A 26,034-nucleotide genomic window follows, 5' to 3' on the forward strand; every position below is an offset into this window, starting at 1 on the left:
CTCGAGATTCTTTAGCCGATACATTTGCTTGGTGACCGTAGCCTGAGTTGCGCGTAAGGAAGTAGCGTTAATTTCGGGGGATCGAGGAGATCGAGTCGAGTCACGGGTTGAGCCGAGACATTATTGCCTCGAGTTTGAGTGTAACTGAAATCCGTTACACGGGGTCATTTTACTTCATCCGATACAGCCTCCGTTCTCGTGTAGGTCGCGAGCAGTCTCATGGGGAGCATTCGAATTCGCGACCGCGTCCCGCCGTCGCAGAGAAAGTGGAGCTCGGGCGCGCGCTAATAAAAATATTCGTTCCTAGAGGAGGGTCGCGGGTGCCGCGACGAGCCTCGTTTCAGTTTAGTTTTTTCTTTATTTGCATAATCCGTTAGTGTTAAGTTGGCGATTAGCGCCGTTCTGTAGAGGACGATCGCGAGCAGCGCGTCGCGTCCGATTTTGCTTTTGGTTTCTTTTTGTGTGTAAATTAGCGGTCACGAGTAGTATAGTGTTACGTGGGGGTGAGTGTGTACTGAGCGGTGGTAGTTAATGATTCATCGAATAATCTAGCTCCCACGTAACGACAATGAATAATAATTAAATCTAAGAAAAGACTTACCTTTCGGTAAGCCGGTAATTTGTAGGATCGTGTTGCCATAGACCTATACAGGTCTGTGAGGTTTGTTTAAATAGTTGAGGCTATTTTATAATAAAGAAAATGGGAAGAAGGTCGCTCAAAATAAATGTTTAAAAAGATTTAACTGGTAAAAGATGAAGTATATTCTGGTTCAATTTAGTTATTGAAATATCTGGTAACAATCGATGGTGATAATTATATATATGAGCCAAAAATAACAATTTATAAAGGTTTCAAATTGAATAAAAAATCGCGTGTTATACTATTCTAGAAGATAATATTATTTGGTACCAGGAACATCTACTCTGAACGATGGTTATAACTAGCTGGTCGTGATAATTGTATTGTATCTCTCTTTTTAGATTATCTTAAATCGTTTAATATTATATATATATATTTAATATATATATTTAATCGTTTAGTCTTATTTGTTAATTCTTGGAAACAATAAGTGGAATTTAATTGGGGGTAGTGAAGCTAGCCACCAATTCTATGCTTGGTTTTTGTGAATTTACTGAAGTAGTTTTGATTATCAAGGTGAACAAGAATTCGTCTAATTTCGAAGATTAATACTCGGATTGACTTAGCTTTTTGGTGAATCGGTCGACGAGATTGAGAGCCGTCGGATCGTGTCGGTCTGCGTCGGTAGAATGCTGGACCAGGGGCCTCACCTCAAATTTGGAAGAGTTGATGAATCGAATGATGTTGAACGTTGGTCACTTAGTCTTTGTGAATTTAGAATGATATCTTGTTATCGAAAGTTTGAAAGTGTCTGTTTGTGATTTTGATGATAAGTTAAAATTGATTGGAACGATTATTTATTAAAAATGATAGTGTAATTATTATTATTTTTACTTAAGATTACCTGATTCGCTTTAATCAGGGCCGAACTCAATTTTAACTAAGGAAAATGGAATATCATAAAAATGTCTATTCGCGAAATGACGAGATTTAGTAAAGAACAGAAAAGATGGAAATGTAGAAGATAGTGAGTCTTTTGCAGCTAACAGAATAACTGAATGCTCGAATTTAACGAATTAGCGCGAGACTTTAGGTCGGTCACAACTAAGATTTTCCAAACGCTACTCTTGCTCGAGAGGGCTAATCCGGGTTTACGTCCACGCACTTCGCGACTTGACAGACGAAAGACGCGGCTTCTTGGGCCCGAGGGTCCAAGGAGCTGCAGTTGTAATTAGTTACAACGGTAATTAGCCAATGAGGTGCGAGGGCGTCCTCCTGGCGCCCAAATCCACGTGGTCAGCGTTACTTCTCGCTCTTCGACGGTGTTCCGACGATTCTCAATCTCGTCGGTGACACATTGGAAATATGAACAAAAGATATTTGCATGCAATGTTCACACATTCATTCATACAGTCCAATGAGTAATCTATTTTAATTTGATGGTCCTGAAGGTAGTGGTTTATCCTAGTTATTGATTATAATTTTAATTTAAAAAGAGGAATATTTCCAGGCTGAGCGCTACTGATACTAACTCAGCAGTCTCTCATCTCAGTTCTTGGTACCAGATAAATAGAATAAAGTTGAACCTTATACTAGGGATCATCGTTGGTCTCTACGTGACTTTTGCCAGGAGGGGTGGAACTCGCCGTTATTAGAATATGAGATTTTGATAAAATGATATCTGTGCAGTGAAGAAATTAAAGAAATGAAATGAAATGGAATTTTGAAAAAGGTACGCCAAGGCGGTACGTCGGGGCGTAACATAGTGACTAGCGCACGTAGGCCGTAGAGGTCTTCGGGATCCCTTCATATTTTTTTCTTTTTTTTGATTGATTAGTTTGTTTGCTCGTTCTTTTTTTTTTGTAAGCTAAGCGTTTGCGTTTGGGATCGCGAGGACAAGCTTCCACAGTATTGTTATTATTTTTATTTTTTTTTGTATTATCGCTATTTTGAAATATATTGTTTAATTTTCTTGCTGCTTTGTGAAATAACTTGTAGGCGTACGTGTGGCGTATCTCTCTCTACCCAAAAATTACCCCTCCCCTCTCCGCGGTACTGAGCTACCGAGCATATGGTCGCGGTATATCGTATTACCGATTTCGAGGCGTGTTGACCACGCCAGGCGCCCAACAAATTTCGCGGTATTATTGCAGGTTCAGGGGACATCGTGGACGCCAAATTATTGTGCGCGCGGTAAGTTCTCGGTCATTTTCTCCGAGTGACCGAGGAGCGGGAAAAGTCCACGTCACAATACAAACTAAAACTATTATACCATTGTGTAGAAAAATGTTTGCTGCATACAATGCTCCAAAAGTAATTGTTTCGGATAATGGAACGACGTTTATTTCAAGAGAATTTTTAAGATTTGTACAAACAAATGGAATTCAACACAAATTCACAGCCCCGTGTAATCTAACAACGAATGGTCAAGCAGAACCCTTTGTCCAGATTCTAAAGAAATCGTTAGCAAAAATGATGGAAAATCAGAACACGGATTTGGAGTATTGTTTGCAAAGAATGTTAAATCAGTATAGAATTACACCATTGCCGAAATGTGATAAAAGTCCTTACAAGTTATTATTTAATAGAGAACCACGTTGCAGAATTGATTTGATGAAACCACAGAAAAAAATTATTCAAACAATTGATAACTCTATAAGAAGTTTTTGCATAAACGACAGAGTAAGTTGTAGGAATTATAGTAACAAGGTCAAGTCGTTTTTCGGTAGAGTAATTAAAAGAATAGGTAAGTTGCATTATTTAATTAAATTGGACAATAACAAGGTCTGGAAAAGACACATAAATCAAATGCTGAAAATCGGCGAAAACACAGAAAACCGATCGAAAACGTTTATTGATGAAGAATATTATTATGTACCTGATGAAGAATTTACTAAATTAGATTGTATAAGTAACGTTAAAGTTGGTGAATATGTGCAAAATGTGAGGAATGTTGTCCAGAATAAGGTACAAGATATGGTAAATATAGAGCCTAATAGTATGGAAATTGAACGCAGTGCGTTAAATGTAGAAGAAACGGAAAATGATGAATTACAAGGGCCTCAAGTTCAAAGAGTTTTAAGAGATAGAAGAAGAATACACTCTCCTCAACGTTATCCAGATGATTGTACTTGAAAACGTAAGAAGGTAGCTTTTTTTTACAAGGGGGAGTGTTGTGTGAGTGGGCTCAGTAGCGTCGGTTTGACGCAAGTGTGTAATGGTGTGTCGTGGAGAGTACAGCACGAGAGCAAGACTCACTCGTCCCCTAGCCTCCATAGCATTCGCGTAATTGTCAGTGGGTCTCAAATGAATAAATAGTAAATCATCCAAAAATCTCAATCATTCCTCCTACCCCTTTCACTCCTACGTGATCGAGAACCCGAGGATGCACCCCTACTAGTGTGTTTTCCCAACCATAAACAAATCACAAACGATGAACACCACGTTGTATATGGCACAAGAATCAAAGAAACTCCTTGAAAGTAAAGGGATATTGTCTTTACCCAATAAAAAGCACGGTGTGCATTGTTTGTTATCTTATCATCTTAAGCACAACTGTTTTTTAGGAAAATTATATGGAAAACAAAAATTCTCTACTAATTCATAATACAGGAAAAAAAATATGCGAAGACACGAAAAAAAGCTGTACTCGAATTTTACGATGATGAGAGGAACAGTCTTACGATGCCTAGTAAAAAGGAATACGTATCAGTACGTGATGTAGGTGGGAACCAAACTCATGTCCGAAGGAAATTAATTTTTTCAAATTTGAAAGAATTGTTTGAAAGCTTTCGTCTGGAGTATCCTGACAAAAAGATAGGCTTTTCAACTTTCGCATCTATGAGGCCAAAGCACTGCACTTTAGCAGGTGCTTCTGGTACTCATACGATATTTGTCTGTTCAATCCATCAGAATGTGAAGCCGATGATCTCAGGTAATATTCAGCTTTACAACGAATTTGTGAAAAGAATATGTTTTATATCGGAAAATCGGATAGTTAACCGATAAAGGATTTTTATTCGGGATTATTGCCAATAAAAAACTGAAGTTTAACTTAGGAGTTAAAACAAGATAATAGTTTATTAAAATAATCAAATCCTTTTTACAAAGTTTAAGTAAGAATTAGAGATAATCATCGTATGAATACCGAGACCAACTGCTTCATTCGACGTATCAATTAAGACTGATCATTTTGTTCGATAGTATTCATATCGAAGGTTGACTCGTTTGCACTTTTGCATCCTTTCATTTCCACATTGAATTTGGGTCGTTAGTCAACGCATCGAATCGGTCTTGGTCGCTTCTTATGCTTATTCGACACATTCTTAGGTATTTCGAAATACACTCGTTCGTTATTTCGAAATATACGATTTGCATTAATGTTGAGAAATTATCGTTGTATCTATCCGAAAACGCATTGAGGATACAACATATGTGATTAACAGAAAATGATAGCAATTAAAATCAAATATTTCAGGTTGCTCTTTGAAAGAGCTCAGCAAAGACACTATACAGCCTATCGCTAGCTGCAAGGATTATGTCAACGCCATTTTGTCTCGTGATTCTACCAAAGATTGCTACCTAGGAAAATGTTCGAACTGTCCGGGAATCAAATTTTTGTACAGCCTTTTGGATGAATTGTTTTCCAATAATGAAGTCAATGAGATAACATACAAGTAATGGATAGCCAAACCTCGAACTTCGCTCGAAACTTTTCTTAAAGAATTTTATGAATTCATCGAAGATTTCTGTGGGAAAGTGAAAGCTCTTTTGCCTCATGCTTTCATTTCCAAAAATCAAGGAAATTCCGTGAAAAGTTTAAAAGAATCATCGCAAGAAGGAGAGTTTCTGGCAATATGCTATTTTGCCGAAAATTATGCTTTCGTTATCCAAGATGCGGCACCGAGTTTCCATTGGAATAACGCTCAGGCAACAGATTACCTAGTCGTCATTTATTTTAAAGATGGACACAAAAGTTTGGTAATCGTCTCTGACAATACGGCTCATGATTCAGTTGCAGTCCATCTTCACACGACAATCGTGGTGAACTACATTAAGTCGATCTGTGACAATGTCAGAAAAATTTACTTATTTTCTGATAGTGCACCCCAATAATTTAAAAATTTGTCACATGCTGTTTACATATGTTATCACGAAAAAGACTTTGGTATCAAAGCGGAGTGGCATTTCTTTGCCACAAAACATGGGAAAGGTCTGTGTGATGGCGTTGGCGGGACTCTGAAGCGAGAGGCAACCCGACAAGTTTACAGCGCCCGGCGCCCATCAGATTGCCAAATCACCATTGCAAATGAGTTGTACCATTGGGCAAATCAATCTTTCAATCTCCCTAATATTTCTGTAGAATTTTCAACGAAGCAATTTTACGATAACGAAAAAGTAAAAATAGAAAAGAGATTTGAAAATGTTAGCCGAATATCACATTTACAAAAGATACATTGTGTGATTCCCCAAAGCGACGAAAGCGTAAATGTAAAAAATCATTCATCCTCGATAAATTACACATCATATAAAATTCGCAGATCATAAAATGCAATAGTATTTATTCATTTGTAAAAATCCTTCCAAAGTCTTTTCCTAAATTTATATTACTTTCCCGATGATGTTGCATTTAGGAAAATATATTGAATCCTGAAAAATGCGAAAAAAATTAAATTTACTAAAAAAAAAATTATTCGTTGAAAAAATTGATAAAAAATTACCGTTCTGCCTACCCACTTCGATTTTGGTTGTGACATTTTTCATTTTGGCTACAGAATTGATGTCATTTTTTTCATAATTTTCAAAAATGTCCGTTTGACCGTTTTCGAAAGTATTATCACTTAAGGGGTCGGAGAGGCGTCAGGGCGGTTGATAAAAGACTGAGAAAAATTTGGAGATGTTATTTTAGGCTAACAAAACACCTCTGGTCATTAAGACTCAGATTGGAGAGGGAGAGGGGCAGACCCTTGTCGAATTGACCTGGAATGCCCCATATACAGGATGTCCCTAAATTGGGGGACACGGACCAGCCAGCGTGATACCTGACTGAAATGCAACCGAGAATTTCTTTACCGGAAGCTCGTCCGACGCATAGATTTTGAATTATAAGCGATAGAGCTGGGCCAATCAGAGTGCACCATTTCGTCTGGATTTGCCGCCACGGAAATTGCTGTTTTGTTCGTCTGGGCGAATTATTATTATTCGTTTACGAATTAAATATCGGCACCTCCCCTCTCTCCCTGTTGTACCCCTTCTCGGGCGCTGACCTTGGTATCGTTGCCGCGGCACACGCTGCCGGCCGCACATCACGGACGCATATCTGACCGATCCAAGGTCAGATTTCCAAAATTTATGATGGTCGATCCAGTATTAGTGATTCAAAATAAAAAAAAATCGTAATATTTTTTTATGTAATATGACATGCAAGGGCTTTTGAATCGTCAATCACGACTCTGAATTTGTAGTTGAAAATTGAAATTGGATAATAATATAAATTTGTTCCATGAACCTTGAATTGGCAGTGTGAAAACGGGAAGTTCGAGGGCTGGCTCACGGTCAGCCTTAAGCCGCTTGTTTACTCACACGGACGATGCAATTCAGTATCGATGTATGTGATTTAAGTATCAATTACTCAAAATTTATCAAACTTAAAAATATTTTGAGTAAGACTATGAATTATCAAAATATCTCTTCTGGTATTAAGACTACACGCAGAAATTTACCAAATCGATTAATTTTTACCAATTCAATCGAGCCGTGTCCGATTATTTTGTTGAAATCGATTAATCGATACATCGATCATTCTTAGATAAGTGGCCATCACTAGCATTGATCTCAACAATTTCAACGTTACTTGCCACTCCAGACCCGCATTGAATCGACGAGGAAATAACTAGGAATCTGAATGACACCATATTTTTTTGAGTTGAATTAATTGAATTTATTCATGTAATTCGACTTCATTTTTCTATTCCAAACAATAATAATTATTTTTCCTCAAATTCAGATAGATTTATTAAATTCAAACTGCTTCATTCAAATTCAGGTATTTCGGAATTTTCTTCTTCTTAATTTAAAATTACTTTTTTATTTGAATTTAATTATTTTTTTCTCTAAACATAATATTTTGACACGAATCTAAAGTAATTCAAAGTAACTTGACTTATTACAACTCTTCCTAATTCAGTTATATCTCAAATAATTCTCATGATTTCAGTTATCATTTTTAGTGATTCAGTGAATTCTCATTTATTCAGTTATTTAGTATTAACTCAGGTGAATCGTAATTGATTTACAAACCTATTGACACGTCAATTCAGCGAGTTATTTTTCCCTCGCATTATTGAAAAATCGGATGTCAATGATGAATTTAAAACTAGTGGAAAAATTAGGTTGCAAAGACACAAAAAATGTTCGGAAAGCATAATTCTGAAGATCCCAAGCCAGATTGATTGAATGAGTAATTATGAACCCTAACGGCATTTTAATCATCTAAAGTCTCTAATTTTATGCATACATCGATGATTGGAAGTGTTTTATAACATTAAATCTTACATCCGCTGATTTATTTGGAGATTTATTTTTATTTTCACTCGTAGATGTGTGTTTTGTAGTATTGTGTAGCTGGGGATTCGCTTATGTTTACACGCACGAGTATGCGTCCGTGATGTGCGGCCGGCAGCGTGTGCCGCGGCAACGATACCGAGGTCAGCGCCCGAGAAGGGGTACAACAGGGAGAGAGGGGAGGTGCCGATATTTAATTCGTAAACGAATAATAATAATTCACCCAGATGAACAAAACAGCAATTTCCGTGGCGGCAAATCCAGACGAAATGGTGCACTCTGATTGGCCCAGCTCTATCGCTTATAATTCAAAATCTATGCGTCGGACGAGCTTCCGGTAAAGAAATTTTCAGTTACATTTCAGTCAGGTATCACGCTGGCTCATCCGTGTCCCCTAATTTAGGGACATCCATGTTTGTCTCTTTCTACGTAACGCCTCAAGTTTTCGTGTTACACTTGATTTTACTCCTTACATAATTTCCGTACTGGGCCCTAAAACTCAAATCGTTTCTTAAGGAGTAAACTCCAAAAAAAAAAAAAATCTGAATCATCTTACGCTATTCGCTCAAGTGTCCCCTCCGTAGTTTCGGATGCGTAACTTTAGTTCTGGGATTCTTTCACAAAGTCTTCGCGACCCAATCATGGAAACCCCTAAATTTGGTTCCGCCAAGGGTCCAAGGAGCCTCTTCTAATGGGCATCAAAAATGTCACGTTACAGTCTACGTATATCATATACACGAATTGATTACTGTTTTCACTATTTGTTTGTAGTTTTTTTCTCTCCTATTTTTGAAGATACGAAGATCAATATGCGATACTTTATCGCGGTTTTTTTTGTCGCCAACAACTTTTGTTTGACATAGTTTTTGACTAAATTATTAGGTTCCAAATGAAACGATTCAACCTTTTTGACGTGAAAACTTCTTCTGCACGGGAGTGATTTGAAACTCGATAAAACGAAATGAAACTACTATCGATGTGATGAAAATATCGTCGAACCAGAAATGCAAAACTTAACTCAATTAGCGCGACAATGATTTGAAACTCAATAAAACTCGATGAAACAACTATCGATGTATCGAAAACTCAACTTCTTCAGCACCGTAATGATTTCAAACTGGATGAAACTTGATGAAACGACTATCAATAAACCGAATAATTATTTCACTCCTGATACTGCATTCGCCTTATTCGCTCGCAGTTTAGTTTCTGAAGGTTTCACTTCTACCACGTGTGAACTGCACACTTATTTTTTTTTTACGATGACCTTGGGAGCTGATCGCAAAATTATTAATACCATTTCATTATGTCATCGAAGTACTCTTAGCTCAATTTTACAGATTCGCAGCAAAACGTACTACTTTTCATGCTTTTTAGCTGGCCTATGAGTGCGTAAGTCAGTGTAATGAGAAGCGTGTACGCAAGACACAGCCAGTTGAGGCCAGCAAACAATGAGCCACGTGCGCATGGTAGCCTGTACATAATCCGCTGATAAGTGATTACAGAGTTAATCAGCCTTTTTTTCAACCATTATTGTTTTGTAGAATCAGCTCCTACGATACGAAATTGTTGGCTAAATTGCTTACAATTATATATTATGTTGTTCTATTGAATATCAAGTTACTTAAATAAATATGTTGTCAATTGCAGATTGGAATATGGAAATCCTGGCAAAAAGAAGGGCTGGATATCAAGGATATAGTTTGGCCCGGTGGCTCCCATACTCCACCGCAAGGGGTGCCTGAAAAATTTCATTTGAAAATTACTTTTTTAGAAGAGCCACCCTACATTAACTTAGCTCCACCAGATCCCATTACTGGAAAATGTCTGATGGACAGAGGCATTCTGTGCAGAGTTGCCAAGGAATCCGACATAAATGGGTGAGCGATTTTACTGACCTATTTGAGCTCGATACCAATCCATTGCACTGCACGTAGGATTGCATCATTGCTGCAAAATTACTTCATTCTTGCCTTCGATTATGAATAATTTCGGAAAAACGTCCTGTAAAACCTTGCAGCGAAAAATCATTGCTCGAATTCTTTATGCAAATGCTGTCATATTGAAGCAACAGTTAGGTTATGAGTTTGTTGTGCAGTATTAGTCCAATCAGTTGGGTAGGCTAGTAGATAGGATACTGAGAGTTCTGAATCAAGATAACGGCAGACCGACCAAGCCAGTTTGATGTTTGATGATGTACTCACCTACAGTTGGTATGTCATCTACAACGGGTCCGACATTTAGCTATATTAACAGTCGATTTCAAAAAACGGGGAACGTTACCATGGGTTTTCACTAGTCACACCACCTTCATCGATTATTCGATGTTCTGTACCACTAACGAATCACACATAGCGGCAATCGATAAGATCTGTTTTGTTGTTGTGTTAATTCAATCACTTATTGTGAGTCTAGAATTCTGCAACTCATGGAAAAAAAAATGCCAGAGAATGATAGCTTTTGAGACAATGCCGACAAAGAGCTCAATGGGTGACAAGTCGATCAAATCAGTCTGCTAGGTGAGGGATTCCTATACGATTTTTCTAGGAATTGCGTGTCGAATCATGTTTATTGGAAATTGTGATGGAGATGAATGAAATATAAAACGTAAGTTTATTTCAGCCGCGACTCTGTTCCTTCCGTCTTCTCTTTATAAACTATTCCTCAATTATGAGAAACTTGTGGAATTGAACTTTTATTGAATGCAGGGGATTTAGAAAAATTCAACTTTATCAGCTGCGTGGACCGTCAGCCGACCAAGAAGATGTCGGAACTGGAAATTAGTAGGATATATAATATCACGGGGGTAAGACTCGTGAAAACCAAATTTAGAACCTGTATTGCGGCCTCGATCGGTCAGGATTCAATATCTTCTCACCGCTTAGAACGGAAAAGATACTATAACAAAGTTTGAATATGAATTTTTTATTCTGTTCAAGCACTATGTGTAAGAATGTATGTAGATGGAGAATGTTTACATTTTTCGATTCTTGCTTCCGATGGGAAGCCAAATAAGACGGACAAGCCGTCTAATAATTGATATGCGGATATGCATATCGTTAATTACGAGAATGTCATTGTTAAAAGATATAAATTCGAACTACTGGTGATTTCTAAAAATTAACGACGGAGCCAGGAATCGAACCTGGAGAGTGATTCTGGATCTTTTTGCGCTACTTAACGACTCTGCCTAATGTGAACGCCCCGTTGTCAGGCGCTATCTCGGTGTACGTGCGTTACTGATCTATCGGAATTTCTTTATTCTATGGTGAATTGTGAAATTTCTCAAATAATTTGCCGCGTTTCGGAATCAGTTGCAATAATTCATAACGACAGGTAAGTAACGAGTTTTTAATTTCGGAATAATTTTTTTTTTCATGTGCTACACAAACGAACGTTAATATTTTTGGAACGCATTAGAATAATACGTGTTTACAATTCAGCTCTTTGATAATAGTATTAATTGAATAAAGGTTGATTATTGATTGTGGCTGGGTAAAAATGTTACAAAAACTATTTCAAAAATTTTCTAATGAATCAAAAAAATATATAATCAAAAACAATACTGTAAATTTATATATTTGATACAGGATTTTGGACAGTTAACGATATGTGATTTGGAGAATTCTTAGCAAATCAAATTTGTCGTGATAAATATATTTAAAAAATATGAGTGCTTTTTGGAGTCCAACATCTCGAGGAAGTTGAGGATCAGAGACCTAGGTTGAGTTGCCGTGGAGTGCCTGCTGTATACGTTATAATTAATTTAATTCCAATTAAATACATCACCAATCTCTAAAATGCGTTCCATACACGAATCCGAAGGAAGCAGACGATCTTACGGCGTATGTGCACTAGGGTGGTCCTTCATAAGATCATACCCTAATTTAACGCACCCGTTGGCTGCCATGTCTCCAAATAAATAGTAAAAAATGCCCCACAGTCCTCAAATTTTTCCGATTTGAATAACGTACTAATCTTGGAACTCGATGGAAAATGTTTTGTTCCTTTCGCAGTATTGCTCCGAAGAATCTAAAACCTAACGAAATTCTTACATATATGGTAGTGTGAATTTTACAGATTTTTAACGTTTTTTTGTTACTACTCAATCGTGCTGTAACTCCAAAAATAACAATTTCAATATAGTTTTCGGAATTACAGCTCAGAAAATAATGTCATTGAAAATCTGTAAAATTTATATGGGATACCTATTACCGTAGGTAAGAATTTCGCTAAGTTTCAGATTTTTAAGAGCAATACTGCAAGAGGAACAAAAAAACGTATGTTATTGACATGGAAAAATTCGAGGGCTGTGGGTTACGACTTAAAATTGAGCTATGAGCCCGACCTTCTGGCTACATTTTATGTTATTTTTTTGGATACACAATATCAGTCTACACGGGCCACAAAATTTCCAAATGACCTTATTAAGGACCACTATAATGTGCACCCATCTTTTGCTGGCTAGCAGGTTCGAGGAGTAAGTGGTACTACGTTAACTTAAAAAATTCTGTGGTATGAAATCGCATTACTTGAAAGTCGTATTAAAAATGACCACCACAACCAAGACGAAGTCAGCGAGTAGCACGTCGACTGAATTGATGACAGTCAAAGCTTAAACCAAGAAGATTTAGAGAATTCTAAGAGATGCGTATTTCTTTCACATAGAAACATACGAATTTCAACTAACTGTTTAGATATTCAATGAGCGGTGTTAGTTACTGGCCGGAAAGCTTCATGATGCTCTAATGTAAAGAGAATTACGTGTGATTATTGATTGTCTCTGGTGCGAAATCACCAACATGAAATCTTGCACGACAGCCCACACGTGCGAACAGATGGCATTCAAACTAACAACGCAGACCTATGAAATTCAATTTTGGATGATGGTAAAACTTTTACACATCCATGCTTAGAAGAAATCTGTTTCAATTTGTCACGGATCAAACATATCTTTTGCCACTTGAATTGTAGAAATAAATTTTTTTCAAGTCACGCTGGCTTGGCACACGACGGAGAGCCGTTATATTAGTCTACTTAAAGAACTGGTCCGACAGGTCCGTCTCGACACGGTGCAACTCAATAAACTGTAACCCTGTTAACGGAAGACCCTACTGATATATTGGTAAAAACAGGGAACCTTTCGCAGAACTTTTTCTTCGCAGCGCAGCGCTGCGAAAGGTTCCTTGCGTCTACACTTTCATCGCAGAAGGTTGCAATTTTTTTTTTTAAAGACATCCTAGCCTAATCTAAAACTTTGGGGATTCGTTTTTTGATTGGAACTATTTAATCATTTAAAAAAAAAGAATAAACTATTTTTCCCAAGATCTCAGTAGGGTCTTACCTTGAAGCGTACGAGTAGAGTTCGTTTCAGCAGAGGAGGTTCACTCTAGGTCGATCACATCGGCAACTCTGTCATCCTCGCAGTCATCTATGTCAAAGATATCTGTGCGAAGCAATACCATAGTTATCTTAGAATTAATCAACACACAAAATAATGCATATTATGTAAATGACCTTATTATAAAAAATTAATTGATACATGCTTGTAAGTATATAACATTACACTTTTACGGTTTGTAAAGATACAAATCTTGTGAGATTTATAAATAAAAAGTCATCATCTTTTAATACGTAGGAATATTCAAATAATGTTGCTCACGACTTTATACTCAATACGGTGGGGTTATGTTAGGTTACGATTAGCTTAGTACAGTGAATGATATTAACGGAGTTTTATTTGTCTGCTGCTACAAATTGTACGATTTCGTGAGAGTAAATCTCATAATTTATGCAATCCAAACTGTGATGATATTATTGATTTTAATAAGCATATCTTAACCTAAACTAATACCCACCGTTTAATGCTAAGTATTAAACCGTGAATATATTCTTATATTTATTTATTCAGTTATTCTACGAATTATGAAGCATAACGAAGAGAGGATATTTAAAAGCTTTGCACTAAGATTTTAATTGTGAATTCACACAGTCATAAAAATATGTGTAAAGAACAAGTCATATTTAAACTTGAATCGCGTTATAAATTATAATATATAATATACGATCTTGATAAAGCAAAACCTTTCCCACGTTATAATCTACCATATCAACAAGACAAAACCTTATTAAATAAGACTTCATAAAAAATCGAACGAAAAACTAAATAAATAAAAAATGTTATTGTAGCAAATAAAAAGATAATTTATTAAGATTTCAATACATTATATCATTAGTTAATAAGTACATCGTATATGGAGTATTTTTGATTTAAAAATTTTTAAAATTTTGAAATCTTTATAAATTAATTTTTGATTTGCTACAATAATATTTTTTATTTATTTATTTTTTCGCTGGATTTTTTATAAAGTCCTATTAGCCAACGAATAATATTATTTTATTAAAAATATAGAATAATCACTTATCTTACAGAGAAAAACGATACGAGGCACGAAAATGAGGCGTGCAATGGAACTCACGTGCCGTAGTGACGCGCCGCGCTAGATAAATTAATTTTTTCCAATAGTAACGATGATATGCCAATGAATTAAAAATACGTTTTCCATAGGAAATTCAACATACAATACGATGATTATAATAAGAAGTCGCTTCGAGTTGGGGGCAAGTGTTAAAAATCGATTTAAACATTTGAATTGTTTATAACAATATGAATTTCTTAATAATTTTTAATGAGATAATCTTTATATTCAAATTCATTCTTTTCTCTTTAAAATGAAAAAAGAACAAAAGTTTCTAGCACAATTACAACTGGAGTTACGAAATTTTGAAAATGGGTCTCCAAACCGAAAATTGCCAGATTCTCAAATTTACGACCCTGTCTATTACCCAAAGTATATGAAAAATAAAAAGATCCTGAAATACGTATGTCTGTGTTTTTCGATAAAGAACCCGTGAAAAAAAATCAGCTAAATTAAAAATGTGTCGGTCAGAAAGGTGTTCGGTTTGTAAAAGAAAGTATCATAGATAATGGAAGTTTAAATATTCATATGTCATGAAATGAATAAGATTGCTGCGTTAACCGACATCATTGTAAAAAACAGTCTTTTTACCGATTTCAGACTGTGCAATTTCGTTTTACTATTAGAGCATTTTTTCCAAAACATTTAATTTTGACGCCTGATAATTCTCTCAATAAGCTCTCGAAGTCAACTCTTGATTGTGACGCAAAGAAAGTTACAATACTATAAGGAAGAATTGAACGAATTTTCATGCAGCTTTGTGCCGTGATTCATAGAAATTAATTCCAGAGTTTCTCGTTGTATGTGTGTCACTAATCTATTTTACCCTCTCTATTTATTTAAAATTCTTCTGAGAGGAAATAACAGCTGATGCGCAAGAAGCCGGGCAGTTAGTCTTCTACCGATATTAGCGCCGGTTAATCAATGCAATTTCAACATCCGTCTATACTATGGAGATGATCGTGGATGTACGAAGTTTTATCGGCCCTGGAAAAACACTTAAAGCCAAGAAACTTAGAGCCATTAATGTAAATAGATGACGTTTGGTAACTATCCCCTTCAAGGCACCCTGAGCTCGATTAGCCTTGCCAGTTAAATACACAGCTAGTGTGTACGTTTGGCTGAGACACAATTACCACGAAATATCATTAAATACTGGATACGAATATTATAGGGATTCTATGAATATTTGTAAAAAATCCGTGTGACGTATACGTCAAAGTATTGAACAGAAGACTTTGGCTGATGTAGATCCATGATAATGATACAAAACTTGTTCCAAATATGGAAGATATATACAGCCCTCTTTTCTCACGCGAGAACTAATATATTCTGAAGCGGAACAATGGTATAATAACTCCTATGGATACATCTCATCGACGTACCACGGCACCTTCGGAAATGCTTATGGGTTGCAAAAGTGGTATTTGAAGCAGTGTAGCGGTTGTTTTGAGAAAACTTTTCTTCTATACTGTAAGCAACGCAAGACGCTGAAAATGAGGTTTAATGCCCAGCTTTGAGCCCCTATTAATTTCTGGTAGCTTGGAGTAGTCAGGGGGGGGAGGGGCGCAAACCGATACGGACGGAAATCGTTCACTGCCGGATATTCAATTTAAAACAAACGGTGCTTGGATTCAGTTGAAACGTAATTGAAATATCATTGGACATAACATAAGAGTTCTGATACGCAATGGCGGCGTACTGGCAGAGTAGCACCGATTCCTGCCTTACCGACTGTAGGTGTGTTACCCGCGCAATGGTACGCCTTACCTACGGTAGTGTTACCGACGGGTGGGGTACCATAGATGGCACCACCTGTATTCAACCGTTTCAGTCCCAAGCAGCGCGATCGCACTGTTGAGATTTTATGTCGAGAAAACCCACCACATTTCGAGCATTGTGTATAACTGAAGGTGCGTTACCGATTTTTGAAGTAACGCTCTCAGATTTACTGACGCAAGTACATGACACAGTTCCTTTCAACAATGAGAATCACTTGCAGAAAAATACGTCCGATCAATTTGCAAACTGCAATAAACGTGACGAAGCGATAAGAAAAAGTCGAGAATCACGTTACCTTACACATACAAGAAGCGCTATTGCTCCAATTGAGATTCATCGATATAAAATAAACAAAGCGCTATCGCGCTGCTTAGGTCGTTTCGTACTCATTCACAGAAAGCGCGGTTGCGCTGCTTGGGATTATTCGACAGTGTTTCTTCAATACCACCTGGGACTCAAACGGTTAACCTGTAATAAGGAGGATCGGTATCTCTTCATATTATGAAGATATCACCGTCGCTGCCGCCACCGTGTCAGAAATCCAGAACTTCCTTCCACCACCCGCCCATCCCTTCACTACCTTACCCCCTCCCTTTGCCCTTCTATAACATGACAGATTCCAATTCGAACTCATATATATGCCGTTAGATCTTGACAGACTCAACCTCGAACTCACATATATGCCCCCAGATTTTGACAGATTTAGCCTCGAGTCGACGTATATGCCCTCAGATCTTGTACAGATTTAACGTCGATCCCACGTATATGCCCTCAGATTTTGACAAATTTGACCTCGAACCCACGTATACGCCCTCAGATCTTGATAGAATTGGCGTCGAACCCACGTATATGCCCTCAGATCTTGACAAATTTAGCCTCGTACCTAAGTATTGTGACGTGGATTTTTCTCGCTGCTCAGTCACTTGGAGAAAATGACCGAGAACTTACCGCGTGCACAATAAATCGGCGTCCGCGAGGTATCCTGGACCTAAAACGAGATCGCGAAATTTGTTGGGCGCCTGGCGTGATCAACACGCCTCGAAGTCGGTAATACGATATACCGCGACCATATGCTCGGTAGCTCAGTACCGCGGAGAGGGGAGGGGTAATTTTTGGGTAGAGAGAGGTACGAAACACGTACGCCAACACGTGGTTTAGCCCAGTTAATATCAAATTCCAATAATATATTTCTAGCCAGCGATAATACAAAAATAAAAATAATAATACTGTGAAATTCGTTCTTCGCGATCCCAATTACAAATACAGCAAAACGATAACCCGTAAGTCGCTAGGCGCGATTCAACATTAAAAACTTAGGTTTAACAAAAAAAGGAAGAACAAAAAAAGTGATAGATCTAGAAGACCTCTGCTGCCTACGTGAGCTAGTCGCTGTCTTAATAATACCCTAACTCACAAAAACCAAAAACAAAATTTTGACTCGATGCGCTGCCCGCGATCGTCCTCTACTAATTACGACGCTATTCGTCACTTAACCATAAACCGCTAGACACAAACTTAATTGAGATCATAATCGACGCGCTAACCGCGATCGTTGATAAATCTAGGTGATGTCTTATTCCTACGTGCGCTAGTCGCCACCCTACTGATACACAATAATTCATAAACTAAACCAAAGGAACGTGACTCGACGCGCTAATCGCGACCAAATTAATAAATCTAGGAAGCTTTTCTTTTCGTGCTTGTGTGTAGCGTATTATGACGCATCCGAGCTCCAGTCGTAGTCGCTATTTCCAAAAAGTTCGCAACCCGTCCCGCTAAACCAAGCGTCTACGTACAATGATACGCGACCCACACGAGAGGTGACACTTTTTTCATACGCAGACTCGACGAGACCCTGTGCACCGGAATTTGGTTACACTCAATTTCGAACCGAAATTATCCCCCACTCGAGACTGTGACTTTACGCGAGACTTTACAGGGACCAAATTGACTCTACGCGTTATCGCGAAAACTCAGGCTACGGTCATCCTCAAGGAGATCGGCAAACAAATTTCGAGTGCTACTCTAACTCAATAAGCAAGTGGGCCGACCGTTTACCAGTGCGCCAATCTAACTTGTGCTCGAAATATGTTCGCAAAGAATTAAAAGCGCTCACCGCTTCGCATCCACACTAGGAATTCCCAACAGCGGTGTCCGCCATGTCACACTAAGTCGCTACTAATTCGTTCCACAATGTGACCACCGCGAAATGTCGCCAGGACTCAAGTGTCGAGCTCTGCAAATCGGAGCTGTAATTCGAACGTGCCTCGAACATAGGCGCTATCCGTGATCAAATTTCTCCCGATCTAATCGGGGTTCTCGTTACGAAATTCTTGCAGCCTAGCTTATCGCTATTGTTGAATCCCGCTGTCGCGGGGTGTTGATTGGCTGTCCAGTCTCGGGTACCCCGTAGTTCGACAGTGGCGTGGTGACGACTTCGCTAGGTTGCCTGACGTCAGTTGGGCGAAGGGGGGGGGGGGGGGGGGGGGGGCGGGCTACGGCTCGCCGGCCACCAACGGGAATCTCGTCCACCTTGGGTTCCCTCGCGGCAGAGCTCTCTGTAGACGCTCCCTCCGTAGCCTCGTGTGAGGCCCCCCTTTCGTCGCGATCCGCCGCGATTGCCATCCGGTAACGTCGTTCGAATTTGCTGCCGGTCCCCTGCATGATGCCGCATTTACTCGCCACCCAAAAAAATAAACAAAAATCCTGAAAAGTCGTATTCGCTAGACCGACAATGATCCCCTCTCAGAGTCTCGGATACGTGACCGTTGTCCTGGCGCTCGTTTTCGAAATGAGTGCGGGCTCCCTAATTTTGGGTTTCGTCTAGGGTTCGGGGAGCCGTGTGGAACGCGTATTGAAAATGCCACGTTACAGTATTTACCCTCAGATCTTGACAGATTTAACCTCGAACCCACGTGTATGCCCGCAGACCTTGACAGATTAAGCGTCGAACCCACATATGTGCCCTCAGATCTTGACAGATTTAGCCTCAAATCCACATACATGCCTCAAATCTTGACAGATTTAACCTCAACCCACATATCTTCACAGATTTCCGTCGCCCCACCCCAGTCATTCGGCCCCCCACCCTCCCCCTATTTAACCCTTCATCCTTTGATCTTCGAGCTTCAACTTTCGACCTTCAACCTTTAATTTTCGATCCATCACCTTCGACTTTTGATTTTCGACCTCTGATCTTCGACCTTTGATCGACCTTTGATCTTTGCAACGTTTATGCCTGTATGGCTATGAAGATTTAATCTCTCATTTCTCGAACATACCTGCAAAGACTTCACCCTTCACCCTATGAATATGTCCTTACAGCTATTAGATCCAACCCTTTACCTTACGTATATATCTGTGAAGATTCAATCTTTCACCCCGCATATAGGACACGGCATCACCTATGAAAACTTGACCCTACACCTTCTGCATATGAGGTATTCCATGCCAGCTGAGAGGACATTTTCCCTGACCCCCGCCAATTTGCTTCATTATGTTTTATATGATTTTACAATTTGAAAAAAGCACTCACCATTTTTTTCGGATTCTTCGTCTTAACCTCTCTTTTTTAAAAAAATGTTACAAACCCTTTTATGGTCCTAAAAATGAACGCCATTTTTTATTTTTTTACAAAAATTCACATCATTTTTGGGTCCCAAAACAAACATTTTGAGCCATAGTTCAGAGTGGAGAATCGATTTTCCGTATTTTTTAAATATATTTTAGGGGAATAATTTTGCTTATTTTGTATGTACTATCTAATAATAATACCTAACGGCTCGGCGTTTGCCGAATTAATGGATTTTTTCGATTTAAAAATTATTTATAATCGAAATAGTTCGAATACTCAATTTTTATTTTCATTTTTCTGGAATCGGCTTGGACGATAAACATCGAACCATTTTCAGTACATTTTCACCATTTTTGACGTAGTTATGAAGTATTTCATGAAATATCTTACGATTTTGGTATGGTCGCCCATGTATACGAGTACGATTTCAATGATCCTTTTCTCACGAAAAATCCGCAAGTCCCCGAATCAATATCTACAGCTCCAGCGTCCTCTGTTTCTACACCTTCAGTAAGATCTGCTGAAGATCATCAATCGATAGCTAGAAACCGCCGAACGTCACCAACAATAGCTTCTCGAAGCGGCTAACCGGCAACAACAACTTCTCCAGCTGCTTCAAGACCGACAAGAATAGCGAAAAAGAAAACTTGCCACTCAACAAGAACAGCGGAGACTAGATAGAGAGGCTGAGGAACGTTCGGAAACCAGTTTGCACGAGTTGTCCTGGACAACTGTTGCGGCTCTTCAATCAGTTCATCAGACGAGCGGCTCTGGAGAACCGGCCGTCACTCCACGAGTTCCCGTAGTTGCAACTCCAGTTCTTGCTACTGCTGTTCAGAAAGTCCAATACCCAGGTCTTCCCCAAGATGTTAACAAGACAAGGTCTATTACTTTTATCAGGGAAATAGACAATTCCCTAATTTGTAGAGCAATGGTAGAAAACGAGGTTGGCTTTTCCAAGCCTCCGTCTCACATTCAGCCACGTTTCTCTTGCTTGAATCAATTGAATAATTCGAGATTTCCTGGGGTTTCCTCTCAAATATTCGAGAAACCTATTTGTTCTTTGAAACCGCCTGTTTTTTATGGGAAAATTCCGTGGGCTGAATATGAAAGATAGTTAAATACTATTGCAAAACATAATCAGTAGGACTCCGCCATGAAAGCCCACAGCCTTGCCTCTTGTCTTCGAACTCCTGCATTGAATGTATTGACAGCCTTGTCAGAAGAAGAAATTTCTGATTATGATGAGTTTAATTCCGCGCATAAATTGAGATACGGAAATGACCATCTGACGAAACTGTACACAGCTGAATTACAGACCAGGAGACAAGGACGAGACGAAGACCTCGCCTCACTCAGCCAAGACATTGAACGGCTTTCTCGTGCAGCTTTACCAGATCACGAACCGTCTCGTAATTTATTAGCGACTCAGGCTTTTCTGAATGCAATTAGCGATCCGGAAATTGAAATGGCTATTGGAACATCAGGTATAACTTCCCTGCGAGAGGTAACGGCCAAAGCTCTAGAGGTGAAGGCCATGCGAAAACAATATTTCGAGTCAGGCAAACTCCGTCAGATTGAGGTGATCAAAGACACCTCAGAAAGACGAGAACATGGACGCTCGGGAAAGACTAAGCCTCAGTACCAAAAAAAAAAAAAAAATGAAAATAATAATACCTATAATCGTAAAAATCGTAGTTCTCTTCGTAATCAAAGCAACAAACGCGAAATTAAAAGCGCAGTTACGAGAGATCAAACTGTCTTATCTTGTGTATTTTGTAAAAAAATTGGACATAATGCCAACCATTGCTTTTTACCTAAAGAGATTAATACAAAAACGATGCAAAACTCGAATTCAAATTACCAAAATTAGCGATGAAGAGAGATAGAAATTAGGAAAGAAAATCCTCAATCCACCTCTTTAGCCGAAACTCGTACAAAAAACTTATTTTTGCTGATTTGCCAGGGCGAAAATCATTGCGAATTGTCAAAAGTGAAAGCCCTCTTAATAAACAGTTTTTAATCAGAGGTCTAAGACAGTCTAGTCTTTACGCACGCGGTACCGTGAATGGTGTCGATTGTCTCTGGGTAATAGACACCGGCGTGGAAGTGACCGTGGTACTTTCGGATATCTATAAATCCGATAACCAGATTGTTCCTTCTTCATCCCTGCGAACAGCCACTGGATAGACGACCCCGGTTTTAAGACAAGTTATTGTCGAAATTAACCTTTTTGGATGTATTGACTCTCCACATGATGTTTTTATAGCAGATTCAAAGGATGAAGATATTTTGAGAATAGGCTTTCGTATAGCTCATAACTGTGTTATCTCGACTAAGCGAAATTCACCAACTTCGAACAATCGCAAAATAGCTCTTTGTACGAATAGGAATGGAATTTATTGGACTCCTCCTGCAATTTGAGAAATAGAACTTTCTGAAGACGATAGGTGCCTGGGATGAGTGCACGAACTAGGTGCAGGAAAGGAACTTCAGAAGTTTGCACGAACTGGGTGCCTGGGATGAGTGCACGAACTAGGTGCAGGAAAGGATCTCAAGAAGGTTGCACGAACTAGGTGCGTTGACGTCAGTGCACGAACTAGCTGCGTTGACGACAGTGCACGAACTCGGTGCGTTGACGACAATGCATGAACTAGCTGCGTTGACGACAGTGCACGAACTCGGTGCGTTGACGCCATTGAACGAACCAGGTCGGCTAGAACAAACAATGCACGAACTCGGTGCGGCAAAGCAACAGAGGGTACTCAGTGTCAACCTGTGATTCAACCAAGATATTGGGTCTTGTGGCACTCAATGCTGAACAAACTCGGCGGTAGTCAGACTAGAAGTGAGCGCCGCTCCGCGGTGGCGCTTTCATATGGGGTGGTTGGTCGTATCATGGAGCGTTTAGCAGACGTTCGGTGATGTCACAATTCTGGGAATAGCGACTGACAGATTACCTGCTCCCTTGCAAAATTATACTCTTAGGTGCTCGTTCACTCACTGTAGGCGAAAGTGAATTCGACAGCGTAAATCCATACATACAGAAAGTTACCAGTCCAATTACAAGGAAAGAAAACATGTAACTAAGGTTTTTCAAACAAGGTTTAACTAAACGTTGGGGGGAGGTATTTTATATGTGGAAAATGTGTACCAAGTTTGAAATGAATCGGTGAAGTAGTTTTCAAATGGCAGTAAACACGGACTTTGAAAAAGTAGTTTTGAGGAAAAATCACAAGCGCACGATCGAACGTACAACGTCAAACTGACGCTCGTCTCTCGTTTGAAAATATTGTACAGTGTATAGTATACATACAAATATAAAATTTGTCTTTATGGCTTTACTTACCTGTCTTTACTAAATAAAATATTCTCGAAACAGGATAATGAACCAGAACGATAGAAGTGAATAAGCTGTATACCTGCTGTCAGAGCTATAGTGTTGAAGGGCAGGAGACTAACTAGACAATAACTTCGAGAGTTTTGCTCGGATCGAATTAAAATTTTGGGAATATATTCTTGAAATGTCTAACAATAAGATAAGATAAAAAAAATTCGATTTTTCGAAAGTGCAAAACCTTACCCCCCCCTTAAAGTTCAATCCCGGAGATTCTGTCTAGCTCTTTCAACCTCGAAGACAGAAAGGACGATGTCCGAAACTACAAAGAAATTGGAAAGGCCCTTACTTAGTGGTTAACCTGATCAATGATGTCGTTTACAGGATCCGGAAAAACCTTCACTTTGAGGCAAAAGTAGTACACTTTGACCGATTTGCTCCATTTGAAGAAGATCAACACGAAACTGACTCTCCAAAACCTGGAATATCCTTCGAGGTTAGATCTTCAGAAGTACAATCGTGTCAAGTATAATCGACTCAACCTTCTTTACAGTTAGTCATCGACTGGAAGAAGTATCGTCCTTCTGCAATTCGATTGAATGAAACTCAACCGCTTACAATTATTATTGAAGGAAATATCAGTTGCGGAATATCAACATTTACCAAGAGGTTTTTAACCGACCACCAGGTCTATACACTACACGGGTCAACACAAAATTTTACCTAGACTTTTAAGTAATCTATTTTGATTCTTCAGTTCGTAATTAGACGAAAAAAAAATATATCGCATGAAAAAGTTTGCTTTTGTATTTAGGAGACCAATTGAACGATATTTTTTAAAATCTGTGGTTTTAATCATCAATTGAAGATGAAACCATTTGAATAAACATTTTCATTATTTTTATCAAGTTTTACTTTCAAGATGATTTACAAAAAAGTAGTAAATAATTTATAAGTGCACGCTCTTACTTTTTCTTTTATGTTCGTAAGTAGTTTATCTCAATAAACCCCAAATATAGTCTCCCATCACGTTTTCATTGTATTGGCCTTGATAACGTTGTTCGAAGCTCAAAATGTCCTGATAAAAACGTTCTCCTTGCTCTTGTGAATACGCTCCCATTTTGTTTTTGAATTCATCGGAATGAGCATGCAGCACATGTACTTTTAATGACTTCCTGCAACCCATGGCCTTAAAATTTTTTAGCATATCCCCAAGTAGCTTTTTGTAGTTTTGAGTTGTAGTTTTACGATTCAGCAACGTTGGAAATTTTTCATCGGCGAAAATCTGTCTAATTTGCGGACCAACAAAAACCTCAGCTTCAACCTTCGCTTCTGATAACTTTGGAAAAAATTGTCTCAAGTATTCAAAAGCTTCTGACGTTTGATCCAGCTTTTTCACAAATTGTTTCATCAACCCCAACTTAATGTGCAGGGGCGGCATTAACTCTTTTTCCGCTTCAACAATCGGCTCAAATTTTACATTTTGTTTTCCAACACAAAGTTCTGTGTAAATGACTATTTTTACTATAACTATTACAAAAGCAAACTTTATACCAAAAAACGGTATTTTCTTTTTGTTTTTGTTTATAATTAACCAGAAAATCATAAAATAAACTTTAGGACAAAGAACAACATTTTTTTTGTAAAGCCGTGTTATTCCCCATCACCTCGGCGACAGGGTAAAGGTCTACTTCCGCAAGCTATGATTACTCGACAAGGTGTTCAAACGAAACACGTTCTCTGGGATGACCCAAACGAGTTAATGGAGCGTCTTTGTTTACTCCTGTTATCGTGGCCAGAGGAAAATCCGAGTCGCAATGACAAAATAATCTCCATTATCGAAGAATTACGCGAAGCAGGAATCATTTATTGAGCAGCTCCCATCGCTTTGCATTTATTCCTGTGATGAGCGTCGACGTGTTTGTACGGCATCCGGATAAAAACAAGGCTGCAAGCACTCGCAGTCCTCCGGGTGTCGGATTTTAAATAACAGCGAACGGGCATTACGACATACAGAACAAGAGACTGTGCAATGTCGCTGATCCCGCAGAGCCGAACAATGCTGTAACTTTGAGAATCTTGAGACGAAAATTCAACGAGCTGCAAAAACAAATCGATGACCTCGATCAAATGATCAAAGCTTTGGAGATCACCACGGAGAAAGCCTTGCATACCTTTCACCCAGATTTTAACACAGGCAGAGACCTGTCAATTCGAAACGCTGAAATCATTTCTAAATTGGATACCAGACTTAGAGCATCGGAATATGAACAAGGAAAAGCTAGCGCTGGTGACGGAACTGCGTAATCCGGCGCGTCGGAATTACTCGCGTCATCGTGTAGACGTGCGCGGCATCGACGAGACTTGGCAGGCAGATCTTGTTGATATGATGTCATACGCTGGACAAAACAAAGGTTACAACTATATTTTCACTGTCATTGATATTTTTTCAAACTACGCGTGGGCTATACCGATGAAGAACAAGTCCGGTGATGATGTTACAAAGTCGATGGCATTTGTGGTAACGCAAGGACGTGTACCGAAAAAATTACACGTGGATAGACGAACGGAATTTGACAACTCAAAATTTGAATCTCTTATTTCACGTTACGGAATAAAACTTTACTCCATGTTCAGTAATTTTGAGGCTTCGATCTGCGAACGCTTCAATCGCACGCTCAAAAGTCAAATGTAGAAACGGTTCATTATGCAAAGAAGC

General features: G+C 38.7%; 1 protein-coding gene across 6 annotated transcripts in view; it reads left to right on the top strand.

Annotated features, from left to right (window-relative positions):
- Nmdar2 (NMDA receptor 2) overlaps positions 1-26,034 on the top strand; it is a 1,937,843-nt gene that overhangs the window by 807,992 nt on the left and 1,103,817 nt on the right. For all 6 annotated transcript variants that reach the window (XM_046618083.2, XM_069134406.1, XM_069134408.1 and 3 more), the window contains one exon: positions 9,794-10,023. In XM_046618083.2, the coding sequence (XP_046474039.1) occupies positions 9,794-10,023 (230 nt within the window). The remainder of the gene's footprint in view (positions 1-9,793; positions 10,024-26,034) is intronic.

This window comes from Neodiprion pinetum, chromosome 3 (genome assembly GCF_021155775.2).
Source record: "Neodiprion pinetum isolate iyNeoPine1 chromosome 3, iyNeoPine1.2, whole genome shotgun sequence".
NCBI lineage: Eukaryota > Metazoa > Arthropoda > Insecta > Hymenoptera > Diprionidae > Neodiprion > Neodiprion pinetum.